Source organism: Carcharhinus amblyrhynchos, chromosome 6, assembly GCF_965287045.1.
Source record: "Carcharhinus amblyrhynchos chromosome 6, sCarAmb.v2.hapA, whole genome shotgun sequence".
NCBI lineage: Eukaryota > Metazoa > Chordata > Chondrichthyes > Carcharhiniformes > Carcharhinidae > Carcharhinus > Carcharhinus amblyrhynchos.
Window position 1 is genome coordinate 53747328 of NC_137329.1, and position 17482 is coordinate 53764809.

General features: G+C 46.3%; 2 protein-coding genes across 3 annotated transcripts in view; one reads left to right on the forward strand and one right to left on the reverse strand.

The window, feature by feature from the left end:
• LOC145343928 (potassium voltage-gated channel subfamily KQT member 1) overlaps positions 1 to 5708 on the forward strand; it is a 694268-nt gene extending 688560 nt beyond the window's left edge. For both annotated transcript variants that reach the window (XM_080190468.1, XM_080190469.1), the window contains one exon: positions 897 to 5708. In XM_080190468.1, coding sequence (XP_080046594.1) covers positions 897 to 1097 — 201 coding nt within the window. In that variant the 3' untranslated portion in view covers positions 1098 to 5708. The remainder of the gene's footprint in view (positions 1 to 896) is intronic.
• Positions 1409 to 17159, reverse strand: LOC145344336 (uncharacterized). Its single transcript, XM_080191465.1, has 8 exons — positions 16948 to 17159; positions 16163 to 16517; positions 15407 to 15544; positions 15017 to 15344; positions 13657 to 14965; positions 12894 to 13192; positions 3469 to 3507; positions 1409 to 1440 (listed from the first exon to the last, which is right to left on the reverse strand). Exons 1-8 carry the CDS (start codon positions 17157 to 17159, stop codon positions 1409 to 1411), a joined length of 2712 nt encoding a protein of 903 aa, XP_080047591.1.
• Positions 17160 to 17482: the final 323 nt, after the last annotated feature.

The window sequence follows — 17482 nt, forward strand, 5'->3', positions numbered from 1 at the left end:
ATCGCACTGCCTCGCCACATGACCCCCCCCACTTAAGAAGCCACTAAAGAAAGGATTTACATTTATTTGGTACCTTTCCACATCCATAGGAACATTAAAAAAAGTGCTTCACAGTCATTTATGTTTTTTAAAGTGTATTATTGTCACAAGATAGGTAAACACAACAGCCATGTCCCAGAATTGACAATAGGTTAATGATCCAGATAATTGTTTGAGTAGTGTTGCTTGAAAGCTAAGTGTTACCTGGCAGGAATGAAGCATTGATCAGGCAGGGGACTAGGCTAGCCCATTGCACTTGGGGTCTGCTGATGCCCGTGATGGTGGTTTCATGGTGGCGCAGTGGTTCGATTCTCGGCTTGGGTCACTGTCTGTGCAGAGTCTGCATGTTCTCCCCATGTCTCCGTGGATTTCCTCCAAGTGCTCTGGTTTCTTCCCACAATCCGAAAGACGTGCTGGTTGGGTGCATTGGCCATGCTAAATTTTCCCTCAGTGTACCTGCACAGGCATCAGAGTGTGGCAACTAGGGGATTTTCACAGTCCCTTCATTGCAGTGTCAATGTAAGCCTACTTGTGACACTAATAATCTTTAAAAAAAAGAGTAAAGGATCAGGGTAGCCAATGAGGTAAAATGAAGCAGTTTTTCAAAACCATCTTGGCCTTTTGGCTAAGAAGAAGCGTCAGATCTAGTCTGGGAGGGCGTACGAGACAGCGTCATCTTCAGTGGGACTGAAGGATCCCACCGGTGGGAAGAACAGGAAATCCAGCCCTTTGTCTCCCTCTTCTCAAAATAAATATGCAAGCAGTGGAGTGATAATGCCAGCTAATTCCAAACATGTTCTTTCTGTTTCTGCAACTCTTCATTTGTACTGAATGATTGTGTTTCCTTTCTTGACCAGGTTGTGGACATGGATCAGAAGTTGAACACCATCACAGATATGCTACAGCGTCTGGTCGCCAACCAGCAGGGACACTCGCACCCACAGCTAGAGGCTCAGGCAGAGGGAACCATTATACAAGCTATTGCGTCAACACACAGCTCCTTACCCAGCTACGAGCAGCTGACCGTGCACAGCAAAGACCAAGACAACGTGGCCTGATCTCCCACCCTCTACTTTTTTTTATAACATTTAGTAGCATTCAAGAGATTACAAGAGACCTGTTGGATATTGTAAGATAAGCCTCAAAGTTGGCACAAACTTCAGGGGTTGGGGAGGGGGCTGACAATTTACTGAAACTTGAAAGCAGTCACCATTCGCCTGTTCATGTTTTCTTGGCCTAAGCATCCCTTCCAATTCCTGTTTGCGGAGATTATCAATTTCGCAGAGAGAGAGAGAGAATTCTTCGTACCACTCTGCCGAGGCTCGGAGATCACCTGACCACATTTCAAAACTCTTCTCTGATCATTCGTTTAGGCAAAAGTGAAGACAATGCTTAGGCAGCCTGTAAGATAAGAGGAAAAGATGAATAGCTCACAACATTAAAGCAAATTGTAATCCTTTGTAGAATAGACATGAGATTTAAATTGCAAAAAAAAAATCAATGTGTTGTATGTTCGAGGAAAGAAGCATGAGTCTCGGTGTCGGTGTAATGCGTCCACTCTTCTCCCACTCTCTCAGTGGCAGCCTAAGATGTATTTAATTGTGAAAATGTCTTTTTCATGCCCGTCCTATACACAGGTTTATCAACTAGACAGAGTGACGTGTAGGCCAGATCAATGAGGGCTAAATTACCCAGGTACGATGGGTAGGTGTCTGCTGATGTCCTTCTTAAAATCTTTTATCCCAGTTCATTCCAAGCAGGCAAGATTGGTGTTCCCTTCAAGACCGGGATGTGTGCATTTTCTCAGAAGCTGAAGTCCTACATACTTGGGTTCACTCAGATTGTTATACTTAGTTTCCCTTCCCCATTCTATTTTTGAATGTCTTCAGGCAAGTGGACTGATACAGACTAAGCCACACTTCTCCTTTTAGCTGGGACAGTGGCAGTGTTCATGACGCCTCTGTAGTCACTTGGCAACTGACAAGTAGGTTATGAGCATGTGGCAACCAGGGCCTGTTTGGGTTCCCTTTCAAATGCTTCTCAGGGTTGGCAGTTCAACATTGCACAGCAAACAATATTTGTCTTCCCTCCATGAATGAAGTGCAACTTTGTTGTGTGTTCGGATTAGAACTTCTTGCATGATTTAAAGGAAAATCACTGAGGAAATTTTGACTTTGTACACTGGTGTGTAACATTTTGCATCCCTCTTAACTCTAACAGCCTCCATGGAGTGATGTAAGCCAAGTCTGTTGACTATTGCTTGTTTTACATTATTGTATGGAATTAAAGCTCCCCTCCCACCTCTCCAAGTACCATCACCCCAACCCCATCTACCTTTCCTCTGGCTAATCCTTACAGTCTCATCTGGCCGCAGTGTAGTTGTTGTTAGGTACTGTGATGGAATGGGGGACAAAGACATGAAGAAACGTTCAAAAGCTTCAAACCTCAGGGATCGTTTTCATGTTTATGACTCAGTTAGCAAATAGGCAGATCAGTTGCCCATCCTCTCCGCCGGTAGGGGAGGTGAGAAATGCCTATGGTAGAATCTATTAGCCATTCCCGATGTACTCGGGCGCTGGTTATCCAAACCTGAGGTTTGTGACCCCAACCAGCCAAATGGATCCGATAAGATTTAAAAGGCCCATGAGCTGATTTACCAGCACCAATCTGGTGTGTGACGCCAGGCTATAGGACTCATATTTGTGACTTGATAGCAACTAATCAGACGATGAGCACAGTCGAGGATCTCAGAAAGCAGGTAAAATTCAACTGGTGGGTGAGATGTAATGTAGATGGTAAAAGAGCCTACTTGTCATAAACACTTCCCCTTAAATAAAAAAAGAAAATTCTGCAAGTACTCAGTATATCTGACATCATCTGTGGAGAGATAAGCAGAATCTCCCTTTCAGCAGAAGTCAAAAACCTTGTCCTGTTGAGTCAACGGAAAGGAAGAACGAACAGAAAGGCGAATGGGCGACACTCGGCTCCTGCCCATCTGGTGCCCTCTCCCTCACTTCGTCCTCATGGCATACAGGTGGTATTGTACTGAGTCAGACTGTGCAGGGAGATCGCGTTGGCCTTAACCAGGACAGCAGTTAGGGGTATGAGAGTTTTCTTCAGAGCCTCTGAGTGAGGAATAGCGGTGGTGGAAAATCCATCATGATTGCTGATCGTTTGCTTTTGACCTCTGCTGGGGAAATCACACAGGCATGAAAGAGGCTCAGTAAAACCAGGAGCAAGCTCCATTGTTATGCACTTCCAAGGTCAAATTGCTTGTTGAGACTCGTAGCAAAACTTACAACTGGGTTCCACAGAGTAACGCTTGAAGAATGCATTGGAATTTGTGTCGGTAGCCACCTTGCCAGTGTCTTTTTATCCTGCCCTTCTGTAAGGTCGCCAACCCCCAACAATGGGTCGCCAATAACCTACCTGGAGTCTCCATGAATTTAGACATTGCCATATCCAATCCTGAAGAAAAGACATCAGGGCATTAAAATTATATATTTTTTGTCATTTTCTTCTTTTTACCAGATATAAAAGTAACAGAAATGGAGTGAGGGTAGGAGGAGGGGGCTGTTTGGCTGAGAGTCAGGCATTATCCAATTGGGCAATGAGTCTTTTTGCCTTCCAATTGATGTTGGAAGGCAGTGCATCACAAGGCTGGCTGACTAATGGCTGGAGCTTGGGGCAAGCCATGTGATGAATCTTCCAGGAATATATTTAATCAGAGTTGGCTAGCCTGAACTTCTGGCAGAAGTCAGGCATATAATAATCTACTCAAATTGGCAGATGTAAGAAAGTGAGATGCAAATCATAACGACATGTCATCCAACACACTTTCCCTCATCTGTGCCTTTATTGCGTTCGATTCTGGGGGAGTGTGTATCTAATAGCCATCAATTCTTTGAGCAGGTGAGGAGTTGAAGCCTGAGGTGATTTTACAAAAATAAAAATTGAGGAATAATGTGCTTTTGGCGGCACCATAATACAGAGTCCAACCAGGAGCAGGCTCCACATGGAGGCAAGAGAGTCTGGCAAAATAATGCCAAGTGGTCTGACCCCCATTGCCAATCCCATTGATGGAAAGTCAAGCTTCACTCTCCACAATCGTTCATGTTTAAACTAGAACCCAGCACAGTTCAACACACTCAGAAATGATGGGTATTGATGTGCGGCTGGGGGTCATGGCAAGGTCATTGGTGCAGCGAGATTCGACAAAGTCCAGAGAACTGATTAACTTCTCGATTCTCAAGAGAATTTCTTTAGTCTCTCACTTTCACTGGGAGCCACACATGTTTTTTTCCCCAACCTTATCTCCTGTGCCTCTTTTTCTTTTCCCTGGTGGGACCCTGCACAGAGCCACTTTATTACCTTGTTCGTACCACATCTACCAGATGTAAATGTTTAGACTCCTGCGTTTTGTTTGCTAACTTATGACGTTTTCTAATTGTTGATGTTTTCTAATTATGGTGTAACCATTGGTATGAGGGGGTGTGTCTGCAACCCATTGCCCTCAGCCCTCGCAACAAATGATTAAGGGAATATCACACAATAAAAAATATTTAAACATGCTAGTAGTCCATGGAGCCAAATGTAGGGCAAACTTAAGTGGACCCTTTGTGGTGCCAATTTGTGCTTACTGTCAATGTAAGGGATGGGAAAGGGGACGTGACATATGAAGGTGGAGCCACTGTGTCAAATATTAATATTGTTTCAAGGATTGACTGTCAGGGAACTGATGATATTGTAAGACTTTAGGGAAACTCAGTGAAGTCCATTACATCTCAAACTTAGAAGCGATGCCATGACGATTGCACAAAGCACTATACCGAATAGTTTTCTGGAATCACTTGGTGCCTGCTAGGGGTACAATACTGTGTGAGAAGATCTGTTTGCAGTCAACTCGTAGGAAAACCAACATGTCAATCAACAAAATGAATGAAGAATTCTTCTTTGTACATGTAAAGATATAGATTATATATATATAGTAGATTTTCTACTGATATTTACAACCTGGGGTTTCTTATAATTTTTATAAATTTTCCTTCTCAGAAGCATTGATTCAGTTAAAAACATTGTTGTAATAATGTAGAATGGGTTAATAGATCACCTTCCTCTCTCAACTTCTTTACCTCCCCCTTTTCTTTCTCCATTATTATCTTTCTACTTATCGGGCAGAATTCTCCCCCAGAAATTCAAAGTGTTGAATTCACAGGAAAACTGGAGTACCTCACGCTGGTTTTTTACCAGTGGGAGTTCTGACTAGAATCTCCCACACTCTGTACAACTCAAAGGCCACCAGCACTAATATCATTATAGGTCAGGGGGCAAGGTCTATTCATGCCCGGGAGGCTGAAACCCGATCGCAGCCCACCATCCCCCTCAACCATTCCTGGGCCAGCCTTGACACCTGTCCTGACCTGGACAACCACCCTTCCTCTCCCCAACCCAGCCTGTTTGCTGGCCTCCCTCTTACCCCCATTGACCCCCTTGGCACAGTGGCAGCAGGACCCCCACCAATCACCTCTAGGCCTTGCCCCTAGGTCCTGCCACCATGCGCCCTGCTCCTTTGGCACTGCCCCATACCTGGTGAGCAGTGCCAAGGTGCTCATTGGCATGGGCATTTTGAGCCTTGGGCACTGCCAAGGTGCCCATAACACCCGGTTAAAGTCCATATTTGGTAGCAAAAGCCACTAGCTTTTGGAGCGCTGCTCTTTCGTCAGGTAAATCGCTTACCTGATGAAGGAGCAGTGCTCCAAAAGCTAGTGGCTTTTGCTACCAAATAAATCTGTTGGAATTTAATCTGGTGTTGTAAATTTTTTTATTGTGTTTGCACCAGTCCGCTGCTGGCATCTCCACATCAAGGTGCCTATGGCCAGGGAGCACCAATCCCTGCTGCCTGACATCCGGGAGGGGCCCCGATCATTCCCCCTTCACTCCAGTGGGGTCAGTCACTGGTTCCCCGAAAGTGGGGAGCTAGTGTAATCCTCGCTGGAGTGAAACACTCAGGTCGGGTGGGAGAGGTTAGCAGGCCCGGAGAATTCAGTCCTGAGCCCACTAATAGCATTTAAATGATATTTAAAATATTTAAATGTTAGCCGCACCTCCCTGCCGGCACTGGGAGACGCTAACAGAGCATGAGTACTCGCGGGAATCCTACGAATCGACACCCTACCCCATGCAATTCTCCTAGCCTGCTGCATTACAAAAGTACCATGATGGGGTGGGAGAATCACCCCCTATGTCTTTCTACTCATCACCTTTCTCCTTCACATTCCTTCTACCTCCTTCTCTGTCACCTTCCTTCTCCTTTCCTCTGTTCCCTTTTTTGCCCATTATTTCTTTCCCCTCTACATCAGTCCCTTCTTTCTTTCTCTCTTTCTGGATCTTTCCCCTGCTCTCTGCCCCTTCTCCCTCCTTTTGTTTCTCTTTTCCTGTTTCTTGCCACCCCTCTCTTACTCTCTCCTCTCACTCTCTCCTGTATCCTTTGCAATTTTCCTCACATGTTCCTTTATCATCTCCCTTCCTGTCTCACTGCCGCTCTGTCTTGAAGTGGGGTACAGTGACGGCAAATTGTTAGGCATTTTTCATTTTGCTTTCTTCATTTCAATCCAGTTCGAATGGGCTGCTCAGAAATACTCAAATGCAACTATGAAACAAATGAGCTAGGACTCATGCTGTGATTTATAACATTAATTTTATAATGATACCTTTTTTAACTCAGATGTTATGTGTAAATATGAAGACAACAGTTTGGTATCATGCCTCAATAAAACCAAAAATCTCAAATATGTGCAGCCTAGTTTATGTGGTATTCTTCTTAATGTGTCAAGTAGAATTACTCTGTTATAAGCCATCCACTTATTTAACCATTTTAGCACATACATTCCTTCAATATTACACTAATTTGCTGATTATAGTTAACTATTTTTATATCTAATTTGCAGGATTTGCAAAATACTGTTCATCACAATCATCCTCTGATTGAACTTTGCTTGCTTTAGGGAGAAAAAGATCTCATATGATTCCAGTTAATTAACTTTCTCCTTTGTCCATCTCTGCCTTTCTGCCATTGTAGTCAACGTGAAGTATAATCGCACAGAGAGCATAAAATAGATACCCATGCAGTACTCCCAACAAATGGGCAAGATGGTAGCACAGTGGTTAGCACTGCTGCCTCACATTGCCAGGGACCCAGGTTTGATTCCTGGCTTGGGTCACTGTCTGTGTGGAGGTTGCACTTTCTCCCCGTGTCTATATGGGTTTCCTCCGGATGGTCCAGTTTCCTCCCATGGTCCAAAAATGTGCGACTTAGGTTGACTGGCCATGCTAGACTGACTCTAGTGTCAGGGGGACTAGCTAGGGTAAATGAGGTTTACGGGTATAAGACCTGCGTGAGATTGTGGTCGGTACAAACTCGATGAGCCAGATGGCCTTCTTCTGTACTGTAGGGATTCTATTCTATTCTAAGTGGATTAGGTTCGAATTTTTCCAGAGGTTCGCAGTATATCACTCAACATCACAGTCGAGAAAGAATTTTACTCTGCAACAGCACAAACACAGTTACTCAGTCTGACATTACAAATTAGAACATAGAACACTACAGCAAAAACAGGCCCTTCGGCCCACAAGTTGCGTCGATCATATCCCTACCTACCAGGCCTATCTATAACTCTCAATCCCATGTACTCATCCAGAAGTCTCTTAAAAGACCCCAACGAGTTCGCCTCTACCACCACCGACGGCAGCCGATTCCACTCACTCACCACCCTCTGAGTGAAAAACTTACCCCTAACATCTCCTCTGTACTTGCTTCCCAGCACCTTAAACCTGTGTCCTCTCGTAGCGACCATTTCAGCCCAGGGAAATAGCCTCCGAGAATCCACCCTATCTATTCCTCTATCAGGTTGCCTCTCAACCTTCGTCTCTCCAGGGAGAAAAGACCGAGCTTCCTCAACCTATCATCATAAGGCATGCCACCCAATCCAGGAAACATCCTTGTAAATCTCCTCTGCACCCTCTCAATAGCTTCCACATCCTTCTTGTAGTGAGGCGACCAGAACTGCACACAGTACTCCAAGTGGGGTCTGACAAGGGTCTTATAAAGTTGCAGCATTATCTCCCGACTCCTAAACTCAATCCCTCGATTAATGAAGGCTTGTACGCCATACGCCTTCTTGACCACATCCTCCACCTGCGAGGCTGATTTAAGAGTCCTATGGACCTGGACCCCAAGGTCCTTCTGCTCCTCTACACTGCTAAGACTCCTATCCTTGATATTGTACTCCTTCATCCCATTGGACCTGCCAAAATGGACCACTACACATTTATCCATGTTGAAGTCCATCTGCCACTTCTCCGCCCAGTCTTGCATCCTATCTATGTCTCGCTGCAACTTCTGACATCCCTCCAGACTATCCGCAACACCACCAACCTTTGTGTCATCAGCAAACTTACCAACCCATCCCTCCACTTCCTCATCCAGGTCATTTATGAAAATGACAAACAGCAAGGGTCCTAGAACAGATCCCTGGGGCACTCCACTGGTGACCGACCCATGCAGAAAAAGACCCATCCACAACCACTCTCTGCCTTCTGCAGGCAAGCCAGTTCTGGATCCACAAGGCAACAGCCCCTTGGATCCCATGGCCTCTCGCTTTTTCGAGAAGTCTTGCATGGGGGACCTTATCGAACACCATGCTGAAGTCCATGTAAACCACATCAGCCGCTCTTCCTTCATCAATGTGTTTAGTCACATTTTCAAAGAACTCAACCAGGCTCGTAAGGCACAACCTGCCCTTGACAAAGCCGTGCTGACAATTTCTGATCATTCTAAACTTCTCTAAATGTTCATAAATCCTGTCCCTCAGTATCCTCTCCATCAACTTACCAACCACTGAGGTCAGACTCAGCGGTCAGTAATTTCCCGGGCTATCCCTGTTCCCTTTCTTGAAAATAGGAACTACATCTGCAATCCTCCAATCCTCCGGAACCTCTCCTGTCTCCATCGATGATGCAAAGATCATCGCCAGGGGCTCTGCAATCACTTCCCTCACCTCCCACAGTAACCTGGGGTACATCCCATCCGGTCCCGGCGACTTGTCTATCTTGATAGAGTTTAAAAGTTCTAACACATCCTCTTCCTTAACATCCACATACTCAATCTTTTCAGACTGCCGCAAACCTGTAGTACAACCTCCCAGATCACTTTCCACCGTGAATACCGAGGCAAAGTACTCATTAAGCACCTCTGCCATTTCTTCCGGTTCCACACAGACTTTTCCCCCTTCACCTTTTATAGGTCCTATCCCTTCTCTTCTCATCCTTTTACTTTTCACATATTTATAGAAGGCCTTGGGATTCTCCTTAATCTTACCTGCCAAGGCCTTCTCCTGACCCCTTCTGGCTCTCCTAATTTCCTTTTTAAGCTCCTTCCTACAACCCGTATACTCCTTTAGATCCTTAACATCTCCGAGCTCTCTGAACCTTCTGTATGCCTTTCTCTTTTTCCTGGCTAGGTTCATCACAACCTTCGTGCACCACAGTTCCCGTGACCTACCAAAACCTCCCTGTCTCATCAGAACGTTGTCGTGCAGAGCTCCAGGCAAACATCCCTTGAAAATCTTCCACCTTCCTTCAGTACTTTTCCCCAAGAACACCTCCTTCCAGTCTACTCGTCCAATTTTCTGCCTGATGTCTTCATATTTCCCATTTCTTCAAATTACTCAGTATGACAGTAAAAACACCACAGGGAGAATTTTCTTAGACAAGGTTTTGGGTGCTTGCAGGCAGGTAAATCTAAAGATGGAAGTCAGAGCAAAATGCTGACATTATCTAACCCGCTTGCAAATTTCAGCGAGACGGGATTGAAGACAAGTAGGGAATCTGTTTGTACCTGTTGGGCAAGTAATTAAGCTGGCTGAAAAGATAATGAAGAACTATTTTAACCCTCAAATCTAGATTTCTCAGCCAGCACGACTGCTTTCCAACCTGTCAGCAACTCAGCAGTGTCCTTGAGATGAGTACACTTCAGAAAGCGATTCCTCAGTGAAACTGACAAACTGGGAAGGCTTTCAGAGCAGCCGAAGAGCTGCAGCCATGGCCATTGAGAGGCTTTTATTCAAAGCCATTATTGTCTCAGAAAGTGCTGTCACTGGTTGGCAGGTCACTTCTAACTTGGAAGGTACTTCAACAGTTTAGCATTTCACTCACCTCCAACTGTCCTTCTCTGCTGCCAGCCTATACCATCACCTGAGAATGGCCTGTGAAGATGCACCTCGTGTTTCAACTGAGGGGCACAAGGAGAATCTTCAGCATCACCTACAGCAGCAGCAGTTCCCTTCTCCTCAGCCACAGGACAGAAGGAATGGACACAGATCCAGCTGCAAGGAGGGGGGACCCTCAACACAACATGGCCCCCCTCCTTTGGGAATCAATTCCCCTCACAAACAGTAACATTCTATTAGCTTTCCGAATTACATGCTGTATTTGTACATCAGCTTTTTGTGATTCATGCACAGGACATCCAGATCCCTCTGTACCTCAATCTCTGCAATCTCTCACCATTTAGATAAGTTTCTTATTTATTCTTCCTGCCAAAATGGGCAATTAATTTCACATTTATCCACGTTATGTTCCATTTGCTACATTTTTGCCCACTCATTTAACCGCTCTGAGTCCCTTTGTAACCTCCTTACGTCCTCTTCACAATTTATTTTCCTACCTATCTCTGTGTCATCAGCAAATTTAACAATATATTCATGCAAATCATTGATATAAATTGTATAAAGTTGAGGCTCCAGCACTGATCCCTGTGGCATGCCCCTCCCCACATCCTGCCAACCAGAAAAAGTTATGCCAACTCTCTGGGCAGAATCTCCCAACTGACCTCACCAGTGGGATCTTCTAGTCCCACCAATGGCAAACCCTGCCACAGGTTTCCTGACACAGGGAGTGCATAGAATGGGAAACCCTGTTGACAACAATGGGATCTGATGATCCAACCACTAGCCAATGGCACAAAACATGCGACACGGCTGGGGGGTGGGGTACGGAAAATCCCACTGTCTATTTCCTGCTAGCTAGCCAATCTTCAATCTATGCCAGAAATTGCCACAGAGCTGATTTCATTCCTGGAATTAACGTTAGCATTTCATTAGCGGACCCGGGTCTGAGGACTCCGGGTAGCCAATCAGGAGTGGATGGTTGGGGTGGGAGAGGTGGGGGTTGGGGCTGCTGGGTGGGGGCATTGTCAGAACTGCCAGGAGGCTGGGAGGGGGCAGGTGGTGGGGGGGGGGAGGGTGGGCTTTTAGGCCTGGCAAGGTGGAGAGTTGGGGGGATCAGAACTACTTGTGATATCCGGAGATACGTCCCCAAACTAAGATTTCCAGTCCCAAGATGGGATTACTCTTATTAGCCAAATAGAGATGAAACACAAAGCGCGTAACTCACCAAAAACATTGAACATTCCAGAACAATAAGGCAGGAAGGAGTTACCCGGAGACCAAAGACACAGGGTTCTCTACTGTCTCATTTCTAGATTTGAGGAACACTCAAGTGGGCTGTTGAATGTTGAAGGATACTCGGGGCTGCTGGATTGAGTGTGGGGGATGTGGGGGAAATGAGAGGGAATGTGTGTATGTATGGCCAATGCACCTGGCCAGCACGTCTTTCAGACTGGGAGGAAACCAGAGCACCTGGAGGACACCCACCAGGCATGGGGAAAATGTACAAATTCCACACCGACAGTGACCCAAGCCAGGAATTGAACCCAGTCCCTGGCGCTGTGGGACAGCAGTGATAACCACTGTGCTGATGTGATTCTCAATATGCAGATAGACCCGTTAGTCTGGCAGTAACCTAGTCCACAAACTTGCTACAGTGATTCAGTGTGAATACTTAGACATTACAGATTGCAGCTCCACAGTATCACAAACACGATCACACAATTTCACCGTGCAAAAAGGATTACTGTCACTGTCACAAACGGGGATCACAGTCAACATGAACATAACTGATGCCAGAGAGTAAAAACTATTAATCAATTTTATAAACAACATTCAACAATGCCAAAGTGCAAAGAATATTGTCAATTTCAAAAGCATGAATAGACATCACAGAAAGATCAATGACAAAGTAGAAACATTACAACTCGATGTCAATGGAGAATTGCTGTTATCCAGCATATCAGGAGAAACACTCTGACTCGCTGGGTGGTTCCAGTCCAGGGATAGTGAATGGAGATCTGGCTGAGTGCCAATGTGTCCATTCTCACTAGCAGCAGCAGCAGCACGGCGTGCGAAACCAGGGATTCCAGCCGCAGAGTTAAAACTAGTACTACTCAGTGTCGCAAACACCATGGTTCAAACTCAGTAAGATTATTATTCAGATACCATCACACAAATACCATCACTCAGTGTCACTGTCACTATCGCTGTCACTGTTGCTGTCATTGTCACTGTTACTGTCAAAGAATTACTGTCACTCTCAGTGTTGCTGTCACTCTCACTGTCACAATTACAGTCACTATTAAAGGTGCAATTGCTGTCACTGTCACATATTCACAGTTGCTGTCACAGTCGCTATCACAGTTGCTGTTGCTGTCAGTGTTACTGTCACTGTTGCTGCTACTATGACTGTCACTGTCGCTGTCACAATTGCTGTCACTGTCACTGTCACTGCTGTTAAAACTGTCGCTATCACTGTTGCTGTCACTGTCGCAGTCACTGTCCTTGTAGCTGCCACAGTTGCTGTCACAGTTCCTGTCACCGTTGCTGTCACTGCCACTGTTGCTGACACTCTCAGTGTCACTGTTGCTGTCACTACTGCTGTCACTGTCACTGTCACAGATTCACTGTCGCTGTCATAGTCACTGTCACAGTCACTGTCACAATCACAGTCACTGTCGCTGCTGTTACGACTGTCACTGTTGCTGTCGCTATCACTGTCACTGTTGCTGTCACTGTCGCAGTCACTGTCCTTGTAGCTGCCACAGTTGCTGTCACAGTTCCTGTCACCGTTGCTGTCACTGCCACTGTTGCTGACACTCTCGGTGTCACTGTTGCTGTCACTACTGCTGTCACTGTCGCTGAAACTGTCACCGTCGCTGTCACTGTCGCTGTTACTGTCATTGTCACTGTCGCTGTCTCTGTCACTGTCATTGTCACTGTCGCTGTCTCTGTCACTGTCATTGTCACTGTCACAGTTGCTGTTGCTGTCGCTGTCACTGTTGCTGCTGCTACGACTGTCACCGTAGCTGTCGCTATCACTGTCGCTGTCACAGTCACTGTCCTTGTTGTTGCCATTGTCACTGTTACTGTCACTGTTGCTGTCACTGTCCCTGATGCTGCCACTATCCCAGCCACTATTACTGTCATAGATTCACTGTCGCTGTCACAGTTGCTGTCACTGTTGCTGTCACTGTCACTGTCGTTGTCTCTACCGCTGTTGCTGTCACTTCGCTGAAACTGTCACTGTCGCTGTCACTGTCACAGTCGCTGTCTCTGTCATTGTCATTGTCCTTGTTGCTGTCAATGTCACTGTCGCTGTTGCTGTCCCTGATGCTGTCACTATCCCAGTCACTATTGCTGTCACAGATTCATTGTTGCTGTCACAGACGCTGTCACTGTCACAGATTCACTGTCGCTGTCACAGTCAAAGTCACAATCACAGTCACTGTCGTTGTTGCTGTCACTATCACTGTGACTGTCACAGTTGCTGTCACAGTCACTGTCACAATCACAGTCAAGGTCGGTGTTGCTGTCACTGTCATTGTCACTGTCACTGCCACTGTCACAGTTGTTGTCATAGCCACTGTCATAATTGCTGTCACTGTCACTATTGCTGTCACTGTCACTGTCATAGTTGCTGTCGCTGTTGCTGTCACTGTCGCGGTCACTGTCACTGTCATAATTGCTTTCGCTGTCACTGTCACAATCGCTGTTGATGCCACTGTTGCTGTTGCTGTCACTGTCGCTGTCATTATTACTGTCGCCGTTGCTATCACTGTGGCTGTCACAGTTGCTGTTGCTGTCACTGTCACTGCTGCTACGACTGTCACTGTCACTATTGCTGTCACTATCACTGTCGCTGTCACTGTCCTTGCTGCTGTCACTATCACTGTCACTGTCGCTGTCACTGTCACTGTCATAATTGTTGTTGCTGTCATTGACACTGTCACAATCACAGTCATTATTGCTGTTGCTGTCACTGTCACAGCCACTGTCACAGTTGCTGTCATAGCCACTGTCATAATTGCTGTCTCTGTTGCTGTCACACTCACTGTTACTATCAATGTCACTGTCGCTGTCAGTGTCACTGTCATAATTGCTGTCATTGTCACTGTCACAATCGCTGTCAATGTCACTGTTCCCATCGCTGTCACTGTCACAGTCACAGTCATTGTCACTGTTGCTGTCATTGTCACTGTCGCTGTCACTGTAGCTGTCACTGTTGCTGACATTGTTACTGTCACTGTTGCTATCACTGTCACTGTTGCTGTTGCCGTCACAGTCACTGTCACTGTTGCTGTTGCCGTCACAGTCACTGTCGATGTCACTGTCACTGCCACTGTCACAGTTGCTGTCATAGCCACTGTCATAATTGCTGTCACTGTTGCTGTCACACTCACTGTTACAATCACTGTCACTGTCGCTGTCATTGTCACTGTCACTGTCACAATCACTGTCAATGTTGCTGTTGCCATCGCTGTCACTGTCACAGTCACAGTCACTGTTGCTGTTGTTGTCACTGTCGCTGTCACTGTCGCTGTCACTGTCGCTATCACTGTCGCTGTCACTGTTCCTGTTGCTGTCGCTGTCACTGCTGCTACGACTGTCACTGTCGCTGTCTCTATCACTGTTGCTGTCACTGTAGCTGTGGCTGTCACTGTTGCTTTTGCTGTCGCTGCCCCTGATGATCCCAGTCGCTATTGCTGTCACAGATTCACTGATGCTGTCATTGTCACTGTCACAATCACAGTCACTGTCGCTGTCACTGTCACTGCTGTTACGACTGTCACTGTTGCTGTCACAGTTGCTGTTGCTGTCACTGTCGCGGTCACAGTTGCCGTCACTGCCACTGTCACTGTCGCTGTCACAGTTGCTGTCATTGTTGCTGTCACCATCACTGTCGCTGTCACCATCACTGTCGCTGTCACCATCACTGTCACTGTCACTGGCACTGTCGCTGTCTCTGTCGCTGTCATTGTCACTGTCACTGTTGCTGTCACAGTTACTATGGTTGTCGTTGTCACTGCTGCTGCTGCTACAACTGTCACTGTCACTGTCATTGTCACTGTTATTGTCCTTGTTGCTGTCACTGTCACGTTCACTCATGCTGTCACTATCCCAGTCACTATTGCTGTCACAGATTCACTGGCACTGTCACAGTTGCTGTCACTGTTGCTGTCACTGTCACTGTCACTTTCACTATCACAGTCACTGTCACTGCCCTTGCTTTTGTTACTATCACTGTCACTGTTACTGTTACTGTTGCAGTCGCTGTCCTTGTCACCGATTCATTGTCACTGTCACAGTCACTGTCACAATCACAGTCACTGTTGCTGTCATTGTCACCGCCACTGTCACTGTCGCTGTTATAGCTACTGTCACTGTTGCTGTCACTGTCACTGTGATAATTGCAGTCGCTGTCACTGTCACCATCACAATCGCTGTAGATGTCACTGTTGCTGTCGCTGTCACTGTCACTGTGACAGTTGTTGTCACTGTCACTGAATTGTACTATCACTGTCTCTATCACTGAAACTGTCACTGTTGCTGTCACTGTCACTCACTGTCGCTGAAACTATCAGTGTCACTGTCGCTGTCGTTGTTGCTAAACTGTCATGTTCATTGTCACTGTCACGCGTCATTGTCACTGTTTCTGTCACTGTCACTGGTGCTGAAACTGTCACATTCATTGTCACTGTCACAGAGTCACTGTCACTGTTTTTGTTGTTGTCACTGTCACTGTTGCTGAAACTGTCACATTCGTTGTCACTGTCACAGAGTCACTGTCACTGTCACAGTCGCTGAAACTGTCACTGTCACAGTCACTGAAACTGTCACTGTCACTGTCGCTGTTGCTGAAACTGTCACGTTCATTGTCACTGTCACAGACTCACCGTCAGTATTTCTGTCACTGTCGCTGTCACTGATGCTGTCATTGTCATTGTCACAGTTGCTGTCACTGTTGCTGTCACTGTCACTATCACAGATTCACTTTCGCTGAAACTGTCATTGTCGCTGTCGCTGTCATTGTCATTGTCACTTTCGTTGTCACTATCACTGTTGCTGTCACAATTGCTGTCACTGTCACTGCTGCTACAACTGTCATTGTCACTGTCGCAATCACTGTCGCTGTAACCGTCACTGTCTTTGTTGCTGCCACTGTCGCTGTTACTGTCACTGTTGCTGTCACAGTTACTGTTGCTGTCACTGTCGCTGACCCTGACACTGTCACTATCCCAGTTGCTATTGCTGTCACAGATTCACCGTCACTGTTGCTATCACTGTCACTGTTGCTGTCACTGTCCCTGATGCTCTCACTATCCCAGTCACTATTGCTGTCAAAGATTCACTGTTGCTGTCACTGTCACTATCACAGATTCACTGTCACAGTCATCATCGCAGTCACAGTCACTGTCACAATCACAGTCACTGTCGCTGTCACTATCACTGTTACTCTCGCTGTCACTGCCACTGTCACAGTCACTGTCACAATCACTGTCACTGTCATAATTGCTGTCACTGTCATTATTGCAATCGCTGTTGATGTCGCTGTCAATATTGTTGTCGCTGTTCCTGTCAGAGTCATGTCCCTGATCTCTCACTATCACAGTCACTATTGCTGTCATAAAATTCTCTGTAGCTGTCACTATCACAGATTCATGGTCGCTGTCACTGTCACTGCCACAGATTCACTGCCACTGTCATTGTCACTGCCACAGTCACAGTACTGCCACTGTTTCTGTCACTGCCACTGTCACAGTCACTGCCACAGTCACTGTCACAATCACTGTCACTGTCATAATTGCTGTCACTGTCATTATTGCAATCGCTGTTGATGTCGCTGTCAATATTTGTTGTCGCTGTCACTGTCGCTGTTCCTGTCAGTGTCATGTCCCTGATGCTCTCACTATCCCAGTCACTATTGCTGTCACAGATTCACGGCCGCTGTCGCTGTCATTGCCACTCTCACAGATTCACTATCACTGTCATAGTCGCTGTCACAGTCCCTGTCACAAACACACTCACTGCCACTGTTTCTGTCACTGTCACTATCACTGTTGTTACAAATGTCATTGTCACTGTCACTATCACTGTCAGTGTCGTAGTCACTGTCCTTGTAGCTGCCACTGTTGCTGTCACAGTTGCTGTCACTGCCACTGTCACTGTCACTGTCACTGTCATTCTCACTGTCACTGTCACAGTTGCTGTTGCTG

Coding starts and splice junctions, on each gene's coding strand:
- LOC145344336 (XM_080191465.1), bottom strand. CDS start 17,159: ATGACACTGACAGGAACAGCGACAGTGACAGCGACAACAAATATTGAC. Junction 13,193..13,656: donor GAATCTGTGACAGTGACAGC/GTCTGTGACAGC, acceptor TGACAATGACAG/TGACAGAGACAGCGACAGTG. Junction 1,441..3,468: donor TAAATTCATGGAGACTCCAG/GTAGGTTATTGG, acceptor CTTATCTTACAG/GCTGCCTAAGCATTGTCTTC.